Below are 16,962 nucleotides of genomic sequence, written 5' to 3'. Positions count from 1 at the left end.
AAACTAACAGAGCGCAAAATCCTGGGTTTATCCTCTGCCTCTGAACCCCTATCTTTACCTGTAACCAATACTAAACATGAGTATTTCAATCTCTCTCTCTCTCTATCCTTCTTGGGGATATATACATGTATAAATGCAGTGTTATATATGTATATACCCATCCAAACTGTTGTGTATGTGTGTAAACCAACGTTCCAGCAGCTCAAGAGGCCATCTTTTCCCTCAAGAGCTTTCTCCCGTCTAACAGTATGGATCCTTTTTTGCTTCTCTGTTTCTGTGTAGGTGTCTATAGTCAGCCTTATAGCTAATGCGCTGGGCTACTCCGATCTAGGGCCCATTAAATCACTCAGGACACTAAGGGCCCTGAGACCCCTCAGAGCATTGTCACGTTTTGAAGGGATGAGGGTAAGATACAAAGCTATAGAGCTGATCTCTCTGCATGCCCATTCAGCAGTTACAGCATGCTAGAACTGATCGAAAAAAAAAAAAAAAGGAAAAAAAAAGCAAACGACAAGGACCACCAAAACCATACCGGGGGATTTTTTTTTTAAAGACAGCCGCCAATGAAAAGGGCCTATCCTTTTCATGCACACCTCTTCTGTACCACATTAATGATCCAGTCATGACGCAGCTGAGATAACTGTGAAACATAGGATGTGAAAAGCATCTCTGTTCCCTAATCCCTAATTTAACTGAAATTGGGTGTATGATTGACTACTAGTTAACTTAAGTAATTGTCAAATTGATCAAAGCTGCCTCATTACAAATAATATTTCAAATTGGCCCTGGAGGGGGAAAAATAGCATGAAAAAATGATTTACAAACCAAACACAACACCATTCAAATCCCTTCTCATTTCACAAAGCATTTGATCTGCAATTGGCTGTTCATTTAGCCTGACTCTTAACTTCTGCTTTTGATGGAGAGCCCCCTTCCTTTCATTTCTGTTACACTGACCCTGTCTCTCAGAGAACAACCAGCAGCACAGCACACTTTACCACTGAGGTCCCCACTTCACTAGTACTACAGCATACTAGATACTCTCGTACAGTAAGGAACATTTAATATAAATGACCCTTGCTAAGCTCCCACCCGGTTTCAGTTACTTGCTCCATGTGATTCATTAAAATGTGCTCAATATGCAAAATTTTAATTGATATTACGTAAAATGGAATGAAGTATGATATAGTAAAGCATCTTTCAAAAAAAAAAATACACAATAAATTGCGCAGTAACATGATTGAAAGCTGATGGGACTTTGAATCAACAGAACCGCTAAAAGCTATATTTTATTGTATAACTCATTACATTAAATAAATAGAACTGCATCATCCAAATGTTGATGCCCATATTGGTGTCATACATGTTAATTTGGGAATGATACATCATATAATGGTATGATTATAATCCACATCATGCACTTGTAAAGATTGATTTAACGATTTAAAAAAATACTTCACGTATATCCTCTTTGGTTTGTCCCTATAGCAGCAATGTTTGCCATAATTGTAAAATGTATTAAAATTGAAAACTTTTATTTTAAATTGTAATTTGTCTAGATAAATGATCAACTTCTCTCAAAAATATAAAAAAAAAAAAAATTGACCCCACACTTTTGGAATGCTAGTATAATTGTTGTAAAATTACCGTTGACTTGAATTATTAAAGAGCCAAATCCTGATATGGCATATCAAGAATGCAGTGCTTAGCAAAGAGTCAATTGGTCAATGTGAAAATTTTTGCTTTTTTTACTTCAGTCAAAGTGCAAGAATACGTCGGAGTGATAGTTTAACCAGAAATGATAATTGCCTGTGAGTGCTGAATGTTTGAACACATGCAGGTCATCCATAGTCGTCATCTTAACAAATTTGACACCTTTGATGGTTGTGAACAGTTGCACCTGGTTGTTGTCACTTTCAGTCTTTCTTCTCTTACCTGTGGACTGGTTGCCCTGAGCTTCTGTACCCTCTCAACCCCCCCCCCCACCTTCTCCCTGCCCCTCATCTGCAGCACCGTGCAGCCCCTTCCTTCCTTCCCTCCTCCCTCCCTTCATTTCACACTGTTCACTTCAGCCCATCTGGCCCCGCGCTGCCCAGCCCAGAGCAGCGTTTGAGGAGCCAATCCGCTGGAGGCTCACCTCACCCCTCTTTGCTTGTCTTGGATCTGCACATGGGACTGTAAAAAGAAAAACCCGGAGTCTGAGAGGGGGGAGATATTTGCTAAGCTTCTGTATCTATTTGTATTTTCCTGCTGGTTTCCATTTGAAGCCTTTAGCAATTTGGAGTGGATGATGTCTTTTAGATTTGATTAGTTAAGGCATTTATAATAGTTACTAATAATCAGTGGTTTTATAAGTAGCCAACACAGAAGCTTAGGAAATGTGCAAGACTTTGGAACAAATAGCAAGTGTGAAGTCTGTAGTTTTTATTTTCAAACAGTGTGAAGCGTAAAGTAATCAGACTAAAGAGATTCTGTGATCTCACACTGCTGTTATGCCGAAAGGTATATCTGAACCCAAAAATGACAGACAAGGTTTCTCAGTTATCAAAATTAAAGCTGTATTGGATGTTATGTTTGCACTTATATATAAACAGGGCTCCAGACTGCAACTAAAATGGTTGCAAATGTACAAATATTTGCGACCAATCTAAAATCTAGTCACCATTGTCGAGTTTGTTTGCATCCATATGCGGAATCTTGTTAGATCGTACACAAAGAACAGTGCAAGCCATGATGTCCATCCCGCTTTGAAAAAAATTACTCTCGTGAAGCGTCTCATTTTAATGTGTTTAAGATTCATGACACGAACATGCTTGTGATTTAGTCGTCTGAGTCAGACTTGCTCAGTCAGTGATCTCATTCTGGCAATAAGTTCCCTTGCTGAACCCCAATTCATTTTCAACCCAATGAACCAGGAACTATTACTTATATAATAATAATAATAAAAAAAGATTTTACTTTATTTTTAGTCATTTGGCTTTTAAATGTTTTATTTTAAGAGCCAGTGGCTCCCTAGTCATTTTTATTTTATTCTGGAGCACTGTTATAGCATTTTATGGCATTTTATTTGATTAGTTTTTTGTAATTAGTTTGTGTCTGTCTTTCTGTCTTCTATCTCTTAATACCTTTAGTATTGTACTTAGATTAGACCGTCATTTTTGGGTGAATCAAAATGGTTTTCATAGATTTGTTCTGTTTATGTACCTATAATTGGATTCATGAGGGTGTGTGAAATCAGTTTTATGTAACCTGTAGTAACATATTAGTCAAAGTACAGAGAGAACAATGAGTTCTTAACCTAGAGAATAGTCGATATCAATGTTCATCAACTGATATGCTGTTTTGTTTGAAATTAGCACAAAAAAAGTTAAAAATTAATAAATGATTTGACAAGGAGACACAACTTTGTAGAGAAAAAACCCGCTTAGACTGTGGAGTGTTTGCCATTTTTAATAGCCAATTCTCTGACCTGATACAACAACCCAGTATATTAGGAAATAATTCTTGTTTGATGTATGTTTTGATTAACTGGAAATCGATTGACCTTATTCAATCATTCTATTCTAACAAACATTTATCATACCCCAGCCAGCTTTGAAATAGCAGAAATCTCTCCACACTGCTGCCTCTCCTGTCCATTTATTTATTAATTTTAACGGTTCTTGAGATTGCACAAAGATGTCATGTAACACGCATGTCCTGTTCAATTGCCAATGCACATTATGCACTTTTGAAAGCCATTTTCCCTCACTTTAATATCTGTGTCGATTCTCACAAAGATATTTTATGTCTATGTGACATTTGAACATGTAGTCTATTGAAAGATGGACAGTAATTCTCCTGACGAGCGCTTTTTCCAGGGGGTCTTTTCCTTTAATCTTAAGCACTCCAAATTCTTACCTAGTCTATCATTATTACTCGTCCTGTATTTCTCTTTGAATACGTAAAACAAATCAGCAGTCAAAAGCACCAGCTAAAGTCAGACTGGTCCCCTGCACTTGCTGAGAGAATCCTGCTGTCCTTTGTGCCTCTCTGTGTGTTTAAGGGGGGAATATGGCTCCACTTTTCAGTATGTGAGAGATCTGCATGCTCAGCTGCCTGCCTGAGAGCTGCGGCTCGGCTGCCTAACACAGTTAGTGAGCGTCTCCTGGCACGCTCTGCTCATCGCTAATCACTGATGGACAGTGTCCTGACTGGGACGGTGGGGGAGGGGAGGGACGTGGAGGCAAAAGGGGTGCAGGGAGGATGGGTTGATGTAAAATGTTTTATGTTACTCAAGCTTGCCATGGCTACGTTAAAGTAGTTGGGTGGTGGGTTGTAGTTTTAAGGGTGCAAATGTTTGCTTTGGGTATGTAGAAGTCGTTGTGTGAGTCTGTGTGGCATATTTGTATGGAAGGTGTTGCATTCATTTTTATAAATATACTGCTAAGTCAGATGGATACTATTTAGGGCCATGGTCCTGGAAGACCCCAGCACCTCACGTTTTATTGGTAGTACTTTTAGGTCTCAATATGCATAAAATATATATTAATAGAGGAGAAAAATACCCAAATAACCTGCTGCTTCCACAGAGATTCTGAATTGTGTGTCTGGCACTTTACTCCTCTACAGTGGCCTCATAGGTCACGTAACTGTGCCAGCATGTTGGATGTAGTGTGTCAAGATTGTATTCATACAACACACCTGAATACATTCTTCTCGACTGTTAAAAAAAGTAAATTCTGTAACATCTATCCATGTTGTGCAGTGCTGGGGTAGTCCAGGACCAGAATAGAGAATCACTTATTTTTGAGATTCAAAAGATTTCTTGAAATCTGATTTATAGTATTTGCAAGAAATAGTGTTAACTTTGTAAAGGTCGTAGGCCACCCAAGAAAAACAAAATGTTTGTTTAAAGCTATTTGTGCTGACAGGTTTCCCAATCCTCTTCTCCAACTCACATTCCACCAACCAATCAATTTACAAATCCCACTAAGTTAATTGCTTGACTATTTATAATAACCTTAAAGAGACTTAACCATTTGCTTATGAATTAATATTCATGAACTAAACATGCAGTGTTGATACATCACAACCAGTCTATAGTCAGCAAGCAATAGCCCACCACACTGCAGCTATCTTAGAAGAACTGTTGTTTTAGGTAAAATACTATTCTTGAACAACCAAAAGAGACTATTATATATATGCAGGAATGCAAATTAATACTATTTGGTTGCCGATTTTGTCACAAAGTATGTTGCTGCCTGTCTGCAGCCTCATGTAATGCAAGGTGACCGCATCTTTCATACTTTCTGAAAAATGACTTTGGGAATGAATAGGGAGATCTTTTAGTATAACAAGGCTGAATTCATTGCGAACACAATGAAAAACTGCTTGCAGCCGAAGTCTGTGGTAAGACTTTTATTTTTAGCTTAGATCCCTTGACCTGAAGTTGTCTCCTGTGTGGGAAAACAACATAAAAGCAGCTTAAGTCAAGCAAAGAATTATAGCAAGAAATTGAAAATTTTTATTGTACCGTTCAGACAATGAGCTTCAAGCTGTTTTCTTGGATGGCCATGTGACTGAAACATGAATTAAAGAGAGTATATAATTTGTTAATATTTGAACTTGAGCAATGTTCATAGTGGCATTCTTTGTTTGTTGTGCCATCCAAATATGCAGCCACAAATGTGAGTGTGTTTGAATGTGTTTCTGTATGCTGGGCCATTTCCCGTCTCTTACACTATACCGCCTTGTCTGTCCTACTCTGCTCTAGGTGGTAGTCAACGCCTTGGTGGGTGCCATCCCTTCCATTATGAATGTGTTGCTGGTTTGCCTCATCTTTTGGCTGATTTTCAGTATCATGGGTGTCAACCTGTTTGCGGGGAAGTACTACTACTGCTACAACCAGACCGAAAAAGCATACTTCGATATCGAAACGGTCAACAACAAATCAGATTGCCTATATTTGATGCAACTGAACCACACTGAGGTGCGCTGGAAGAACGTCAAAATCAACTTTGACAATGTGGGCGCTGGTTACTTGGCTCTACTGCAAGTGGTAAGTCTACCTGAGTGTTTTAGTCTCTTGTTAGATGGTACACTGGCTAAAGAAATAGTGTTGATATAACACTGATATTAACTTTCCCTTTCTACCTCTAAGGCAACCTTTAAAGGATGGATGGACATCATGTACGCAGCAGTTGACTCGCGAAAGGTGAGATTTTTGAGCAATCTTAACTGCAACCTGAATCAAAGTACCTGTTTAACCCTAGAGAACCTGAAGCTAAAATACTGTAGGTGTTTTTCACATAATTTGAATTTTTGACTGTAAAATTCTAAAACAATGTGCTATCTTCATGTGCAAGGTGTCATCTTTTTCAGAAAAAGATAAGCTTTCAACAAATTACAGTTATTGACCATTATTGTGTGGTGAGTTTGTAAATAGAATTTAAATAGACAAAAAAAAAAAAAAACAAGAATAAATTTACTGATTTTTATTTAGAAAAAAAGAGAAAAAATCATGAACGAAAGAAACTAACACCTTAAAGTTGAAAAATGAACTGTAATACAATACAAGTATAATACAAGTCTTTTTTGTGACATTGGGTTGCACAGTTTTCATTTAGGACACTTTTTTTCATACACGCACACATACAAATGCACGCATTCATAGGCAAGCACACATACACACGCACACACCGTGAAAAGACCGTGAAATATACACATGCATACACCGTGTAGCATGCACACATGCTACACACTTAGATACGTGAAAGAGAAACGGCCATCCTCATCCCAAGTTTCATTAAAAATCATCCCAATCCCCTCTTCTGCTGTCTAACACTTCTTTCGCCATGTATTTGTTTGTTTCTTTTATTATTTTATGCAATCCAACACACTCTAACCTGCTGCTCTTCGTATCTCTCTGTTCAAATCCTTCCTTCCCGCGCTGCTGTCATTTGCAGACGGAAAGCATGAAATTACCGTAATAAGCCGTGTATTGCCGAAAAGCGCATGTTGTCTACTGTCGGGGCAATTTGAATGGTTTTGATAGTGCAAACGGTTGAAGAGTTACGGTAAAATGAATACAGCTTGCTGGTATGTGTCGGCAACGACACAGCCGGTTCTAAAGGGTTAAAATATATTTCTCTCCTCAGGTGGGAGAACAACCGAAGTATGAGGACAACATCTACATGTACATCTATTTTGTCATCTTTATTATATTTGGCTCTTTCTTCACCCTCAACCTCTTCATTGGTGTCATCATCGATAACTTTAACCAGCAAAAGAAAAAGATAAGTGTCCACTTTTTACCTTCACTTAAAACTATTTGCTCATTCTAAAGAGTGGTTTTCACTTTAACTTTTGCTTTTTGAGTAGATTTTAACCAAATATTATTTATGACTATACTTTGGAGGTCAGGATATATTCATGACTGAGGAACAGAAGAAGTACTACAATGCTATGAAGAAGCTTGGCTCAAAGAAACCTCAGAAACCCATACCCAGACCCCAGGTACATCACTGTTAAAAAGTGATACTGTGCTTACTGACTTGACACAAACAGTCCTAATTTGTGCTATTTTTCTCTTCTTCAGAACAAGCTCCAGGGGATGGTGTTTGACTTTGTGACACAGCAGGTCTTTGATATTTCCATCATGATCCTCATCTGTTTGAACATGGTCACCATGATGGTTGAGACTGACGATCAGTCACAAGAGACCGAAAACATTTTGTACTGGGTCAACTTCATCTTCATTGTGTCCTTTACCTCTGAATTTGTCCTGAAGCTCTTTGCACTGCGTCATTATTACTTCACCAACGGCTGGAACATATTTGATTGTGTTGTGGTCATTCTCTCTATCGTGGGTAAGTTAACAATGTGTCATGGACTTTTTTATTTACGCTTTGAAATACAGCACTTTATTTTTGGCTAATTTTGTCCTCTTCTTCTCCTTGTTTCTTATCACCCAAACCACAGGTATGTTCTTGGCTGACCTGATTGAGAAGTACTTTGTGTCTCCAACGTTGTTCAGGGTAATCCGACTGGCTCGAATTGGGCGTATCTTGCGTCTGATCAAAGGAGCAAAGGGCATTCGGACTTTACTGTTTGCCCTGATGATGTCACTGCCGGCCCTGTTCAATATCGGCCTTCTGCTGTTCTTGGTCATGTTCATCTTTTCTATTTTTGGCATGTCAAACTTTGCCTATGTGAAGCGGGAGGCTGGCATAGATGACATGTATAACTTTGAAACATTTGGGAATAGTATGATCTGTCTGTTCATGATAACCACTTCAGCGGGATGGGACGGCCTTCTCGCTCCCATTCTCAATTACCCACCAGATTGCGATCCGAAGAAGGAGAATCCAGGTACTACGGTGAAAGGTGACTGCGGAAACCCTTCAGTGGGGATCTTCTTCTTCGTCATGTACATCATTGTCTCGTTTCTCATCGTGGTAAATATGTACATCGCCATCATTCTGGAGAACTTCAGCGTCGCCACAGAGGAGAGCGCTGACCCACTTTGTGAGGACGACTTTGAGTCCTTCTACGAGATCTGGGAAAAGTTTGACCCCACTGCTTCCCAGTTCATTACCTTTGCCAAGCTGGGTGATTTCGCGGACACTCTGGAGCACCCGCTGCGCGTTCCCAAGCCCAACACAATAGAGCTGATCGCCATGGACCTGCCCATGGTAAGCGGCGACCGCATTCACTGCCTAGACATCTTGTTTGCCTTCACCAAGCGTGTGCTGGGGGATAGTGGCGACCTGGACATGATGCGGCAACAGATGGAAGAGCGATTCATTGCTGCCAATCCTTCCAAAGTGTCTTTTGAGCCCATCACCACCACTCTGCGCCGCAAGCAGGAGCATATGTCTGCCTCAGTCATCCAGCGCTCTTACCGTGCATATCTTATTCGGAGAGGCTTCATCTGCAAGCGCTTGCTCGGCAGTAGCCGGCTGGAGAACGGCGGGACCAATCAGGAAAAGAAAGAGAGCACACCTTCTACTGCCTCGCTGCCGTCCTACGACAGCGTGACCAAACCTGAGAAGGAGAAGTTGGAGGAGAGTGACAAAAAGGGCAAAAACCAAAAAGATGTCAAGGAATCTAAGTGTTAGGAACGATGGAGACCGAACTCCGGAGTCGAGACTGAAACTATCTGTTCCAACAAATGTATAGAAAATCATTTGCAACAAAAAACACAGAGATCTTTGGGGGAAAAGGTTGTTTACAGACAACAAATGCACCGGTGCAACAGGAAAGCAGCTTGGTTTTTTACAGCTTTGATGATGACCAAACCAACCTATGAGCTTACTGTCTTACATTTGTGCTTAGTGACCAAGATTTTACTGTTCCAACTGCAGCCAAAAGGCACTTACAAGGAGAAATAAAATAATGACCTATGGCAGACATCTTTGATAGGGACCACCTGCCAAAGGACGAAGCAGTACAAAGTAAACTCATTAGATGGATTCCTTTGCACCACCATGTGTTGAGTTCAGCATTCCTCCGCTACGGACATCCCTTTCAAACACTACACTGCCGAAATCCGACAGAAACCTCCCGCTCATCCCAGGAGGATTCTGGGATGTTGTATTTTAACCATAGGTGAACCAGTAATAACGATGTTAAATCAATCATGTGGAGTGTCCGCAGAAAAAAAAACAAAAAAACAAAACGGAACAATATGCAAGGGTTTTCCGTTGTTGTGATGAATACCCCACCTTATTTGACCCACAAAAATTAGGGGAAAAGTTCAGCCCATGTCATTCATCTCGTCATCATCTCTTTGTTATACTTACAGGAAAAAAAAAGACATTTTATACATGGGCTTTCACATCGATAATGGGTTGGGGTTTATCAGGGTTTTGACTTGGGCTGAAAGAGACTTATTCAGACCGAGTTCCTGGTAAATAAATAATTAATTGTGCTCGTTCAATGCATAGAAATGATTTGCATGGTGGCATGTTTTGATCAGGAATCATGCATGTATAATCATAGTCCACTTGACACTACTACTCAAACCACATCAGTGGCTTGACCATACTTTCGATACTGTCCACTAATAATCAAATTAAATAGATATAGCTGGGAAATGATTGGTCAATAGCAACATATTTAACTTCTGGCTATGACAAGTATATTTATACTTACCCCTCGTAAAGCTTGCTTCCTGATTAACCGGTTCTCACACCATGCGTCATGTGTGTATTTTAAGGTGGCCGATCAAAGCTATTCATTCGTTTGGATATACAGTGTGTCAACTGCACATTCGTCCACCCATAGAGGTGTTTCACTGCCCTGGACTTGAGGAGAAGTTGGGAGGAAAATTTGGAGAAACGATTTCACTTTAATCAAATCTTGGGTTCATAAACCTTGATTTGTTTTTTTGCACCAGCAATATAATTCAACTGCCCCTCAATGTGCAGCTGAGGCTCCAGTTGGGCCTTGAGTAGATCTTCAAAAGGTACATGCCATTTTAACCCTTACAATGCTTTGTCAGACCTCAGTGGGAGGCAATCTCTTCGATTTTCCTGGAGGTACTTGTCTTCATGTCAGCACATCCTCGTGTTTACCATTTAAAGGGGTTGTCAGTTGTGTTAGCATCTTGTTTTGTCTTAAAGATGTTGAGGAAAGCACTCGAGTAGCCATTTTTAATGCATCCTGTAGATGTTAATAGCTTTCTCCTTGTTGAATGAAAAAGTGACTCATGAGTATTTGGTATAGCTCGGATTATACACGTAAAACTGGCCTCACACAGCAGGAAAACAAAGCAGGCGACAGTTTTAGAATGAAGTGATGAGTACTTGTGTTGTCTGATAGCATGCAGTTTATGATGGTGGTACTACAAATTGGCTTTTTTACCTATGTTCTTACCTTTTGAGCAAACTGCCATCCTTTCTTGCTCCGGGTGCAATGGAAATTGATTCGATTTGCAACAGTAATTCTTACGTTTACAGTAATTTGAGTGTCGTTTCATTACCTCTTCTGTTTGGTAGGAATGAATGCTTATTCTGGTGTGGGCTAGCCCAGTATAAGGTGTTACAGTGGACCACAGACAACATAATACAATGCTGATACAAACTGTAGGTATAAGTTTATGAAAGATCGTAGGATATCTTAAACTGCTGGGTCAGTAGACGTACGCCACCAGAGCCGGAGTGCTGGAGAGTGCACCAGTTTACAAACCCACTTCCTCTACTTCTTAGACCTGTTGGTCTGCTTACTGCCTGAGATCTCTAAATCAGCATAGGTGCTGTGGACTTAAACCAAATGAAGCCTGGTGAAACACTTAGACTACCATGTAGTTTCCCCCAACTCCCATTTTAGTTCAGACGTGAAATGAAAAATCACTCTCACTCACTGTATGACAAGTTAATGTATCATTCAATGTACAGGAGGGGGCTATGATGTACATGGCACAATTGCTGAAAAGAATGAACTTTTTGAGGAAAACTATAAGCATTGTAATATATTATTTTATTTTAAATGGCATGCTTTGTTGTGGGTTTTGTAAATACAGAATTTTAAAGAATTACTGCTATTACTCTAATAATAAATTATAACAATGATATAGAATGGCTTCCAGCTGATGCCCTTGTCACATATTTTAATTTTTTGTTTTTCTAACACATTTCACTTTTGATAAAGGGACCTGAATGATATAATGTATCAAGAATACTCTTTTAGACAAAGAATATACAGCACCTGTCAAAATTTTGGAAACATGCAAACGAAAATATAGTAATATAGCAAAATATTATTACAAATTAAAAGAACTGTTTTCTTTTGAATACTTTTTCCGATGATCCTTCAGAAATCATTCTAATATGCTGATTTGGTGCTCAAGATTTTTTTTAACGATTATTTTAAATTAATAATATTTCACAATATGACTGTTTTTACTGTGTTTTTGATTAAATAAATGCAGCCTTGGTGAGCATAAGAGACTTCTTTCAAAAACATTTAAAAATATGTAGTTTCCAAACTTTTGACAGGATATACATATGAAAGGATATACAAATGAGCACTGTAATATTTCATTTATATGCAACGTGTCCAGTGGATGTCGAAAAAAATTATGTTGGAGACGAACTCGCGCACAATTGTTATCAGCGCTGCTTGGATGTTTTAATCTGATACTGTATGACGAGAGGGTTATGCAACCAGCACACCTCTGTAACCTTGAGGTTTTATAGACATGCATACAAACACACATTTACACGTGAATGCACATATATGCGCCGTCCTGCCTATGGACATTGTGTGGTCACCCACCCGAGCCTGAGAGTCTAAAACAGTCACAGAGAGCAGTTCATGTATTCTACTCTAAAGGCCTCCCCGAACACTTCAGTGCTGGTACTCGTGGGCCTGAACAACAGTTTTGTATGCATTTCGTATCCAGTTTTTATGTGTTCAGTGGTCTGTTTCTAGTGCTACTTCACTAATTGTCGTGTGCCTTTTTCTGCATTTTCTCCATGTTCCTACATTTTCTGGATTGCATTTCACTGCAATTTTGGAGGATGATGCCATATTTAACATTTAGTTGATGGTGGGGGAAAGACAGGAGAATACAAAATGGCGCTCAATGCAAATCAGGGACTATAGTCTGAACAAGGCGTCTGGTGTAATGCCAGAGAGGAACACTGAAACCAACCAAGAAAACAAGCCCACTTCTTCCAGATTTGATGTTACAAAATCTTCTGATGTTTTCTGTACTTTGTGTATCATCCACTTGGCTTGTAAAAAAAAAGAAAAAAAAGTATAGCTTGCCTTCAGACTTTTATGTTCTTTCCATCTTTGAAACTCACTTTTGTATCGATATTCAGTTACTGGACTTCCATTTTTAGCATGACTAAAATGCTTTCCATTTTGCTGAAAAGATTTCAAAAGTGCTTTTCAAACTGTTGTTTTGTTTGACACAGTGTTGTAGGAGGACATATAATTGGTGTGTATGGCACAACCACTGGAACTCTTAGTAAGAACATATAAAAGATTGTCTTCATTTGAGCACGAAACTTTTTAACAATAAAGCAGCCTTCCAGTTGCACAGAGTCGTCACTGATTTTGTTGAACGTGAATGAGAAGACAGACACATTAAGTGCCCATATGACATCAGGAAATCTTAATCTGCTACACTCATGACTGGCCCTCCATAAAACTATTAATGCATGTTTTACAGATAATTTTATTCTTTTATAATTGATAATTTGGTCTTCAATTACTTTTCATTTTGTTCCAATCCTGTATGAATTTCTTTCTTCTGTGGACCACAATAAAAAGTTGTTTTGCCTATACAAAATACATCCTTAACATTTTTCAAAAATCTTTTGTGTTCTGCAGAAGAAAGTCATCTCAAACCCTTAATTTTGTGGGAATTTTGCAATTTTTAAATCATTGAGAGTTTTGTCTCAGGGTGAGATGGGATCTGCACTAACACTTCTATCGGCATCACTGCAGATTGTGGCAAGACATGCTCCTCTGTTCATCTAGTAAGTCATGGTTTAGCAGAGAGATCAATAGAAAGCTATACCTGTGAGCTTAAGTATCAATGACACTCATCTGAATAACCTCAGGGGGAGTACATCCCGACCATTAGCTCTTGGCTGAATTGATTTGCACTTTTACCAGTATAGCATTGGTTAAAGGATTAGTTTAGCCAATAATGAAAATAGAGTTATAATTTACTTGACCTTATGTTACTTTTCTCTGTGTAACCCGAAAGGAGAAAATTTTGAATAATGTATGTCGTTATTTTCCATAGAGTTGGGGACTGAAGCCTTCACGCTTCCCAAAAAAACCCCACAAAAGCACCATAAATGTTGTCCATATGACGTGTGCTCTGCAAACCAAAACCATAAAAAAGCTTTTGAGAAACCAACTGAAATATGTCACTGTTCACTCAATCTTGCCCGTAACTTGATCTTGAGAACCGAATCGGTCAGATTTATGAATTAATGAATGGTTCTCAGGGGGCCTCAAGAGGACTTCTTATCCTTAATCCTTATCCAGTAGATTGAAACGACTGGAAAAATCATCAGGGCCTTTGAATATTGTTGTGGACACTAGGGGGCCTTGGAGTCAAATGGTTGAGAACCACTGACCAATGTCCCTTTCAAGTTTATCTATAGTTTATCCAAATAATTTTCTTTTATATAATTTTGTTCTTCACCATGTCGCTTTATGGGCTCATTACCTTCTTATGAACTGACATATTTTTTCCCCTTCATTAAATAACGACTTTAATTTTGACCTGTTTGTCAGAAAAAAATTATAATTTCGTGTATAATGTACGAATCAGATGGATCACACTTTTTTTTTCTTTTTTTTTTTTGGAGCTTGACCGCACCAGTCCTCATTTATTCCTATTTACATTGGGGGGGAAAGATCAGGATGTTCTTCATAAAATTATGTTCCATGGAAGAAGGTCAGTCAGAAGTTTCATTTTTGGTTTCCGTTGTCTTTAAAAGAAGACGCCAGAAAGGAAAATGTCTAAAATTAGAACAAAGCAGAAAGAAGCTAGCGCGAACATTAATGTTTTTCCTCGCCTTTCCTCCATTTCACAGCTGAGCAGGATTCTGTTCCTCCTGCTCTCTTTCTGCAAGTCACAAGGCTTGTTCTCTTGCCCCCCTCCTCCTTTAGGCTACTCGTATCGCCAAACCTTACGAAGCACGATATTTCACCCCCACCCCATCGGTGCCACAGCCATTCATGGTAAGGACCTGGTGTTTATCTTAAAATGTCTGTCTAACCCCCCCCCCCCCGTTTCAGTATAGCGAGGCGGGAAGACCGAGAGGAGAGAGGGTGCGGCGGAGCACTGCAGTGCAGATAAATGAATGCACCATTGGTGGCTGAGTCAGCAGCACACTCCCAGTTTGGCCCACTGCCTGCACCAACTGTGTCTGAGGAGGAACAACATGCATGCAGTCAATATGCCTCCTGCCTGATCGAAGGCGCACCGCGAGTTTTGCTCTCAATGTTTCACTGGGCAAAAAAAATGTGCGCTTTAGTTATCGGTGATCTTGCAGGCTATACGGGCTTGACCTAATTATTGAACCGATTCACCCTAACATGTATACAAGTAAATATTTGAGGGGCTGCATTTATGAGAAACAATGGCATTGTGAGCTCAATGCCGTTTCATAATTCTCATCTATTTATTCCAAAATCCAAATAAATGAAGTCTTATGCCCCCTCCCCCCCCCCGGTCGATCTGTTGTTCTGTCAGGAGAAGTCTGGTGGTGGTAAGCTACAAACTAACCAGCTGCTTTGATTTATGGTCTGGTGGTGGAGCTTTCAGACTCCACCTTTAAAGAGAGTCCAGTGAATCAATGAGAGAGGGAGGAGGAGGGTGCTGCTGCTGTATCACTCAAGTCATCGTGCTATCCACCAATCAGAGAAGCCATGACGTTTCTCGAACTCCAACTGAGCAGCATGAGCATGAAACTGCACTGGAACTACAAGCTTAATGGAGGAACACCGACCTGAATAGTGCTGCTGGATTGTGGGTAATTGTAGGCATGCTGAATAAATAGTGCTAAATGTCCAAATAATTGCATAAATCAAATGACACAAAGGGATAGTTCACCCAAAAATGAAAATTCTGTCATCATTTATTCACCCTCAAGTTGATCCAAACCTTTATGAATTTCTTTGTTTTGCTGATCACAAACGAAGATATTTTGAAGAATGTTTCAAACCGTTGAACGACCACATTGGCTTCCAGTATGGAAAACAAAATACTATGGAAGTCAGTGATGCCCACAGTCTATGGTGATGCCCCAGAATTGTTTGGTTACAAACATTCTTCAAAATATCTTCCTTTGTGTTCATCAGAAGAAAGAAATTGATAAAAATGTACAGCAGAACAATATAAATTTACACAACTTGAGGGTGAGTAGCTTAGCTAAATTACAAATTTGTCATTTTTGGGTGAACTATCCCTTTAACTGTTATTTTCACAAGCTGTAAGACTGAATTTCATTTGCACTGTGATGTATAGGGGTATGTTTATGCATAGGTTTGTAGGATTTTATCGTGTTGCTTCTAAAAGATTGCTAGTAACACTTACTCATTTTGCAATAAAGCTGCAGCTAGAAATTGTTCATACAGCATTTGAAAATATACAAGTAGCCTATCTTCCCTTCACTTGGGTTTGCTGCACAAATTCAAATATAGTAGTTCACATATGACATATCTCATATATTCAAATGTAAAAGTAGAAACTGATTTTATCATCTGTACAAAGAGCTTGAAAATCACTTTTTAAAATCACATTTTATAGTAGGCCTGCATGTTGCTTAGTGCCTATCAAACTAGCGTAATTGAAGTCAGACATCCAGTTAGATATATGAACAATATCAGGCATCAAACGCTTTATAGTCATTAACGAACTAATATTGCATATTCTTATTTTTAGTATTAATAATGTAAAAATATTTTCTTTGAGCTCCATGCGCTAACAAACCCGTTTTGAAGTCAAGCGCTCCAGCTAGTGGTGGCTTAGCGTTAGTGCATTTCTTCCAATTTTACTAATGATGTGAAAAGGTAGTTCTGTTGGAACAAACTTTTTAAACTTACTTATTTTTTCTGATAGAAATGTAAAAATAATGATGCTATGTATGTAAGCCATCTCACATATTGCTTTAGTACTGCAGCCATCGTAGTGTTTTGGGAAATTATGGCTTATAGAAAAATCGGAATATATTTTAAAATGGATCAAATTAAAATAAAAACACTTTATTATTGATATAATATTCTAAAATATGATATTTCGAAAACAACTGAAACTATACTCCAGTGACGATTCATGAAATGGGGTTTACAAACTAATAAGTCTATGGGGTGTGAGAAAATATATTTTCCGTTAAAAACATCACAGTTAGGCCTATGTGATCTGTCGACAGATATTTAGTTAAATGTTGTAAACTTGCTTCTCCATGTCATTTAAGAAACTATTCTAGGCAATGTATAAATGTT

At 38.9% G+C, this 16,962-nt stretch overlaps 1 protein-coding gene across 6 annotated transcripts in view; it reads left to right on the top strand.

Moving 5' to 3' along the window:
- Nucleotides 1–13,033, top strand: part of scn8aa (sodium channel, voltage gated, type VIII, alpha subunit a) — a 54,104-nt gene extending 41,071 nt beyond the window's left edge. For all 6 annotated transcript variants that reach the window (XM_084099789.1, XM_084099788.1, XM_084099785.1 and 3 more), the window contains 7 exons: nt 283–405; nt 5,756–6,040; nt 6,143–6,196; nt 7,140–7,277; nt 7,393–7,497; nt 7,580–7,850; nt 7,963–13,033. In XM_084099789.1, the coding sequence (XP_083955915.1) occupies nt 283–405; nt 5,756–6,040; nt 6,143–6,196; nt 7,140–7,277; nt 7,393–7,497; nt 7,580–7,850; nt 7,963–9,101 (2,115 nt within the window). In that variant the 3' untranslated portion in view covers nt 9,102–13,033. The remainder of the gene's footprint in view (nt 1–282; nt 406–5,755; nt 6,041–6,142; nt 6,197–7,139; nt 7,278–7,392; nt 7,498–7,579; nt 7,851–7,962) is intronic.
- Nucleotides 13,034–16,962: the final 3,929 nt, after the last annotated feature.

Source organism: Abramis brama, assembly GCF_963993115.1.
Source record: "Abramis brama genome assembly, chromosome: 22".
NCBI classification, from domain to species: Eukaryota; Metazoa; Chordata; class Actinopteri; order Cypriniformes; family Leuciscidae; genus Abramis; species Abramis brama.
This window is presented reverse-complemented; position numbering and strand designations above follow the sequence as displayed.